General features: G+C 39.2%; 1 protein-coding gene across 1 annotated transcript; it reads left to right on the top strand.

Moving 5' to 3' along the window:
- The first annotated feature begins 6,350 nt into the window (after positions 1 to 6,350).
- Positions 6,351 to 7,355, top strand: LOC109568956 (olfactory receptor 51V1-like). Its single transcript, XM_019974305.2, has one exon. The coding sequence runs from the start codon at positions 6,414 to 6,416 to the stop codon at positions 7,353 to 7,355; it is 942 nt and encodes a 313-aa protein (XP_019829864.2). The 5' UTR covers positions 6,351 to 6,413.
- Positions 7,356 to 7,876: the final 521 nt, after the last annotated feature.

Below are 7,876 nucleotides of genomic sequence, written 5' to 3'. Positions count from 1 at the left end.
GTCTGTTATGAAGATTACTACTCCAGCTTTCTTTTGCTTCCCATTTGCGTGGAATATATTTTTCCATCCTCTCACTTTCCATCTATATGTGTTTCTAGGCCCGAAATGGGTTTCTGGTATACAGCATATATCGGGGTTTTGTTTTTATATCTATTTAGCCAGTCTGTGTCTTTTGGTTGGAACATTTAATCCATTTATGTTTAAAGTAATTATTGATATATATGTCCCTGTTGCCATTGTCTTAATTAATTGGGGTTGATTTTGTAGATCTTTTTTTTTCTTCTCTTGTATTTCTTGACTATATAAGTCTCTTTAACATTTGTTGTAAAGCTGGTTTGGTGGTACTGAATTTTCTTAACTTTTGCTTATCTAAAATATTTTTTATTTCTCCCACAATTTTGAATGAGATCCTTCCTGGGAACAGTAATCTTGGTTGTACATTTTCCCCTTTCAGTTCTTAAAATATATCCTGCAATTGCCTTCTGGCCTGCAGAGTTTCTGTTGAAAGATCAGCTGTTAAGCATGTGGAATTCCCCTTATGTTTTACTTGTTGCTTCTCCCTAGCTACTTTTAATATTCTTTCTTTCTGTTTTGTCTTTGTTAGTTTGATTAGTGTGTGTGTTGGTGTGTTTCTCCTTGGATTTATCCTGTATATGGGACTCTTGGTGCCCTTTGGACTTGATTGGCTATTTCCTTTTCCATGTTGGGGAAATTTTCAATGATAATCACTTCAAAAATTTTCCCATACCCTTTCTTTCTCTCTTCCTCTTCTGGGATCCCTATAATGAGAATGTTGGTGCATTTTATATTGTCCCACAGGTCTGAAACTGTCCTCAGTTCCTTTAATTCTTTTTACTTTATTCTGCTCTTTAGAAATTATTTCTACCATTTTATCTTCCAGCTCACTGATTTGTTCTTCTGCTTCAAATATTTGCTATTGATTCCTTCTAGAGTATTTTTAATTTCAGTAATTGTGTTGTTTGTCTCTGTATGTTTAGTTTTTAATTCTTCTAGTTTTTTGTTAATTGATTCTTGCATTTTCTCCATTTTGTTTTCAAGGTTTATGATCATCTTTACTATCATTATTCTGAATTCTTTTTCAGGTAGGTTGCCTCTTTCTTCTTCATTTATTTGAACTTCTGTGTTTCTAGTTTGTTCCTTCATTTGTGTAGTATTTCTCTTCCTTGTCACTTTTTTTTTTTTAACTTCTTGTGTTTGAGGTCTTCTTTTCCCAGACTTCAGGTTGAATTCTTTCTTTGGAGAAGGTTGAATCCTTTCTTCCTTTGGTTTCTGCCCTCCTAAAGTTGGTCCAGTCATTTGTGTAAGCTTCATATAGGGTGAGACTTGTGCTGAATTTTTGTTTGTTTTTCCTCTGATGGGCAAGGCTGAGTGAGGTGGTAATCCTGTCTGCTGATACTTGGGTTTGTATTTTTGCTTTTTTTTGTTGTTTAAATGAGGCCTCCTGCACAGGGTGCTACTGGTGGTTGGGTGATGCCAGGTCTTGTATTCAAATGGTTTCCTTTCTGTGAGTTCTTGCTATTTGATACTCCTTAACATTAGTTCTCTGGTAGTCTAGGGTCTTTGAGTCAGTGTTCCCACTCCAATGGTTCAGGGCTTGAGCTTATTGATGTATGATGCAGGTAGTTCCTCAGGTCACAGACTCATAGAAGACAGATATGGGATTTGAATCTTATCCAGTTTCATAGAAAACCTAGTGCTTATCTTAGTAAAGCACAGTGTAGAACTCTGGTGGAATCCTTGACCTCAAAGAGCTTCTTGGCATCCTTTACAGGCCACTCCCCAGAGCTCTCCCTGGGACTGCCAACATGCACTGGCCTCTTGCTCCAGTGTACTTTAAGTCCCATGACTGCTGGGCTCGAAATGTTTTTACTCACATTGTGACCTGGGGTAGCATGGAGAGGAGGCCACTAGGCCTCTGAATGTTGAAAGTAAGCTTGGGGCCGAGGTGCTGGTCATCGTGTCAGACACAGGGCTCTGACACGTGATCCCTCAGGAGTCAGGAAGATATTTTTAAAATAAAGAGTTTTGTGCGTGAACTAGTTTTCAGTGCTTGTGAGACTGGCTTGTCTTATAGAGTCATGGGCAAGTGAATCTATATAACATAACAGTAGTTCTGTTATGCTATTATATGCACAAAGCTGTCAAAAGCAAAGAAATACAAAGATGCTGTGATCAAGACTTGTAGAAACCTACCCTTGTATTTCCCCTAGAAACAATATTTCTGTGGCCACCAGTTCAGTGTATGTGGCAACTTTATAGAACACAACTACCATGAATAATGAGAATTAGCTGTATAAAGGTGGACTCAAGGTTTTCAGTATAAGTAGGTAGATTTAATACCTAGCTAATGCCCCTGAAAGAACCAATAGGAGCATTGTTTATCCAATAGAAATGACCTGTCTAGAATGCAAATCTCAGCTTCTGAATAGTGATCTGTATGAAAAAGAGCCATAACTTCTTGGGAAAATGGATGATTCCAGGGCCAGGTTAGTGAAAGTACATTGAATACACTGTTGTACCAAAAACCAAAGAAGTGCTCCAAGAATAATGAACACAAGTCAAAAACATCCCAAAGCCAGATTATGGTGCCCCCACTGGCCAAATCTGGAACATTATAAAATCAACATTAAATTGAACAATAAAAATAATGATAGTGAATATTCTCTCCCCCAAAATACTTATTAAATGACAAAAGAAAATATGCAACTTTATAGAGACAAAACCTGGCTAACCTCACCTAACAAGATAATCATCCACAATGGGGCAAATTCAGGCATAACCTGAAACAGATGCATGGGAAGAAAAGAGACTGACAATCATGGCATTCCTGCATAATTGGAATCTAACCATGAGGATTCATCAAACAAACCCCATTGAGGGACATTCTACAAATTACATGACCTGTGATGTTCAAGTTTGTGTCATATAAAACAAGACAAGTTTGAGGAAGTATCAGAGAAGAGACTAAAATAACAGAACTATTAATACTAACACAAATAATTCTGAACCAGAATTTTTTTAATATAATTTACATTAAAGGTACAATTGGAGAAAGTTACATTGGGTTCTACAAATTCAATGGTAGTAATGTGTCTGTGTTAATTTCATGATTTGATGGTTGTATTATTGTCATGTAGGAGATTGTCATTATTTGTAGAAAACACATACTAAGGAATTTGAGGATCATGAGACATCAGATAAGAAACTTACTCTAAATGAATCAGTAAAACTGTTTTGTGTGCTATATTTGAAAGTTTTAATCAAGAAAAAATTTACTGAATTGTCTCAGAGGAACAAATTGAATAAACGTTATCTAAAATTTCATATTCAGCACTTGACAATAATTATACACGTATGAAGATGAGAAAATAAATTAAGTATTTCATAGACAAGTGCATGATGAACTAAGTATAATTAACCCTAATTGAATGTTTTAGCAATATGTGTATGTGCTCAGTCTTATCTGATTTTTGCAACCCCATGAACTGTAACCTGCCAGGCTCCTCTTTCTAAGGAATATTCCAGGCAAGAAAACCAAAGCAGGTTGCCATTTCATCCTCCAGGGGGTCTTCTCCACGCAGGGATCAAATCCATGTCCCTTGGATTGCAGGTGTGTTCTTACCACTAGTGCTACCTGTGAAGCCCAAATGTGTGTCATTATTATAGCATATTTTCAAAAAATTTTATTATATGGTTCTCTTTATTATGCCTGTCAAAAAGGAGACATATTTAACTATAGTTCCGAAGAAAGATCAGCCAAAAAAAATAAAGAAATTTAGAGAAAAACAATAAATCAGTTCACTTGCTCAATCATGTCAAACTCTTTGCAACCTCATTAACTGCAGCACACCAGGCTTCCCTGTACATCACCAACTCCTGGAGCTTATTCAAATGTATGTCCATTGAGTCAGTGATGCCATTCAACCATCTCGAGAATCCTCTGTGTCCCTTTCTACTCCTGCCTTCAATCTTTCCCAACATCAGGGTCTTTTCCATTGAGTCAGTTCTTTGCATCAGGTGGCCAAATTATTGGAGCATCAGCTTCAGCATCAGTCTTTCCAGTGAATACTCAGGACAGATTTCCTTTAGGATTGACTGGTTGGATCTCTGTGCAGTCCAAGGGACTCTCAAAAGTCTTCTCTAACACCACAGTTCAAAAGCATCAATTCTTTGGTGCTCATCCTTCTTTATAGTCCCACTCACACATCCATACGTGACTACTTGAAAAACCATAGCTTTGACTAGATGGACCTTTGTTAGCAAAGTATTGTCTCTGCTTTTTAATATGCTGTCTAGTTTGGTCATAGCTTTTCTTCCAGTGAGCACGCGTCTTTTAATTTCATGGCTGCAGTCACCATCTGCAGTGATTTTGGAGCCTAAGAAAATAATGTCTCTCACTGTTTTCATTGTTTCCCAACCTATTTGCCAAGAAATGATGTGACTGGATGCCATGATCTTAGTTTTCTGAATGTTGAGTTTTAAGACAGGTTTTTCACTCTCTTCTTTCACTTTCATCAAAAGGCTCTTTAGTTCTTCCTTGCTTTCTGCCATAAGGGTGGTGTCATCTGCGTATCTGAGGTTATTGCTGTTTCTCCTGGCAATCTTGACTTGTGCTTCATCCAGCCCTGCATTTTGCATGATGTACTCTATTACTTTGTCCACCTCATGGGAAGAGTTGACTCATTGGAAAAGACTCTGATGCTGGGAAGGACTGGGGGCAGGAGGAGAAGGGGATGACAGAGGATGAGATGGCTGGATGGCATCACCGACTCAATGGACGTGAGTTTGAGTGAACTTTGGGAGTTGGAGATGGACAGGGAGGCCTGGCGTGCTGCAATTCATGGGGTCACAAAGTGTCAGATACGACTGAGTGACTGAACTGAATTGAACTCTGCATGTAGGTTAAATAAGCAGGTTGACAATATTCAGCTTTGACATAGTTCTTTCCTGATTTGGAACTAGTCTGTTGTCCCATGTCCAGTTCTAACTACTGCTTCCTGACCTGCACACAGATTTCTCAAGAGGCAGGTAAGATGGTCTGGTATTCCCATCTCTTTACGAATAAAGCAATAAATAATAAGTAAGCAATAAATAATGAATAAGTAAAAAATAAAACAATAAATAAGACTTACTAAAACATATTTCTTATTTCAACGTGAAAACAAATCAAGAAAAAGGCTTCAGAATGCTGATATTCTATTTTCCTATTGAATGCTCATGTTTTGCCTTCTTCTTTTGAGTAAGTGTTGAATTTTCAGTCCATGCAATTATGTTCCTCTAAAGCAGAGACATTACTTTGCCAACAAAGGTCCGTCTAGTCAAGGCTATGGTTTTTCCAGTGGTCATGTATGAACGTGAGAGTTGGACTGTGAAGAAAGCTGAGCACCGAAGAATTGATGCTTTTGAACTGTGGTGTTGGAGAAGACTCTTGAGAGTCCCTTGGACTGCAAGGAGATCCAACCAGTCCATTCTAAAGGAGATCAGCCCTGGGTGTTCTTTGGAAGGACTGATGCTAAAGCTGAAACTCCAGTACTTTGGCCACCTCATGGGAAGAGTTGACTCATTGGAAAAGACTCTGATACTCTGAGGGATTGGGGGCAGGAGGAGAAGGGAATGACAGAGGATGAGATGGCTGGATGGCATCACCGACTCGATGGAAATGAGTTTGAGTGAATTCCGGGAGTTGGTGATGGACAGGGAGGCCTGGCGTGCTGTGATTCATGGGGTCGCAAAGAGTCAGACACGACTGAGCGACTGAACTGAACTGAAGATTAAAAAAGAGTTGTGGACTCCTGGGAAAATTCAGTTATTTGTCTATTCCTCACATTTCCAGGGAACTACTAGTTTCTAAGTGACCACACAGAATCTCTCACTTGCATCATTTACCCAAGAGGACACAGGTGTCCCAGGAGCATGGGTTCACTGAACTCACACAATCAGTCCTCTACTTTCCTTCCTCATAAATGTGAACACTCTGACTGCCTGGGCTCAAGGACTTGGGATGGAGAGAGTGTGCAGAGGCTTCTCAGGAGCAGCAGAACAGACAGCACTGTGCTCTCACTAACTGCAGTCACTGTCATCTGGCTTGTATGCTGCTAGTCTCTCAGAGACTGAAAGGGAATGAAGTTTATGACTCACTCTGCCTAAAATCATCAGGATCTTGATTATCTTCTCTAACTTCTGAGACTAATACCAAGGAGGTTCCCTATGAAGTCATCTTGTGCTGTAACTTCTAATAGAGTTGACACTCCCTGGGATTCTACAGTCAGCTTTCCCTGGGTGATAATCCAAGAGGCTGTGTTATATCTGACTATTCTTATAGGCAGCAGACAGTTTAAACAAAAATGTGAATAAATATTTATTTTAACTTGGAAATTATTTTTCAAATATTCATGTCTGCTTCTTCTGCTTCCAATATCAACTCTTCGATATTCATTTTCACGGGGTTCCCTGGCCTAGAACAATACTATCCCTGGTTTTCAGTTCCTTTTTCTTTGATCTATGCTGTGGTTTTCCTGGGAAACTGCCTGGTGCTGCATGTGGTTCATACTGAGCCGAGCCTGCATGAGCCCGTGTTCTACTTCCTGGCCATGCTGGCCCTCACTGACCTGTTCATGGGGTTGTCCACAGTATACACAGTGCTGGGGACTATGTGGGGGCTCAGCCAGGAGATTGGTCTAGATGCCTGTGTTTCGCAGACTTATTTTGTTCATGGACTATCTTTCATGGAGTCTGGAGTCCTTCTTGCCATGGCTTTTGATCGCTTTATAGCAATTTGCAATCCTCTGAGATATACATCCATTCTGACTAATAGCAGGATCATTTACTTCATGGTGACCATTTTGACAAGAAGCTCTTTGTCTATTCTTCCTGTCATCATCCGTTTGAAGTTCTTTCCTTACTGCAGACCCCACATTCTCTCTCATTCCTTCTGCCTGCACCAGGATCTACTCCGGCTGGCCTGCTCTGACATTCGCTTCAATAGCTTCTATGCCCTGGCTCTGGTGGTTTGTACCTTGTTGTTGGATGCTGTCCTTATTCTCATCTCCTATGTTTTCATCTTGCATACAGTGCTGGCGATTGCATCTCGAAAAGAGAGGCTCAAGGCTCTGGAGACCCGTGTCTCCCACCTCTGTGCAGTTCTGGTTTTCTACATTCCCATCATTGGTCTCACTATGGTACACCGCTTTGGAAAGCATCTCTCACCTTTGGTTCATGTCCTTATGGGCAACATCTATATTCTCTTTCCTCCCATGATGAATCCAATAATCTATAGTGTAAAGACCCAACAGATTCGAAGCAGGATGAAGAAGTGGTTTTCTCTGAAAATGTAGTACAACTCTTTGTTTTTATCAGTAAGAATACTATAATGACAACACAATATGCTAGTTCCTATTTGTGCAACCATTTACACTTTGAGTATTATTTTCTATAACTTTTTGTTCTTTTATGAGGGCTTGAATATAAAGAACTTACATGTCTTGCTAATCATAAAAGTGAGAATTGAGTTTTTCTAATCTACATTCCATGACAGTCTTCTGAAATTTGCTGTAGAGTAATCATAGTTCTTATAAACATGACAATGAATGTCTCTACATTTTATGGACATATTCTTTAAACATGATTATCATATAAAAATTGTGTTACCCCAAATTCATCAATATGTTAATCATCTAGACCTATTTCTAATTAACTAAAATTTTGAAAATACATCTATGGTTTAGACTTTTATGTAATGTTCATGTCAAAACCAGAGAAGGCAATGGCAACCCACTGCAATACTCTTGCCTGGAAAATCCCATGGACAGAGGTGCCTGGTGGGTTGCAGTCCACGGGGTCGCTAAGAGTCGGACAC

The sequence above is a fragment of the Bos indicus genome, chromosome 15, assembly GCF_029378745.1.
Source record: "Bos indicus isolate NIAB-ARS_2022 breed Sahiwal x Tharparkar chromosome 15, NIAB-ARS_B.indTharparkar_mat_pri_1.0, whole genome shotgun sequence".
Lineage (NCBI taxonomy): Eukaryota > Metazoa > Chordata > Mammalia > Artiodactyla > Bovidae > Bos > Bos indicus.
The sequence above is the reverse complement of the archived record's forward strand: the minus strand, read 5'-3'. Positions and strand labels throughout refer to the sequence as shown.

Coding starts and splice junctions, on each gene's coding strand:
- LOC109568956 (XM_019974305.2), top strand. CDS start 6,414: ATGTCTGCTTCTTCTGCTTCCAATATCAACTCTTCGATATTCATTTTC.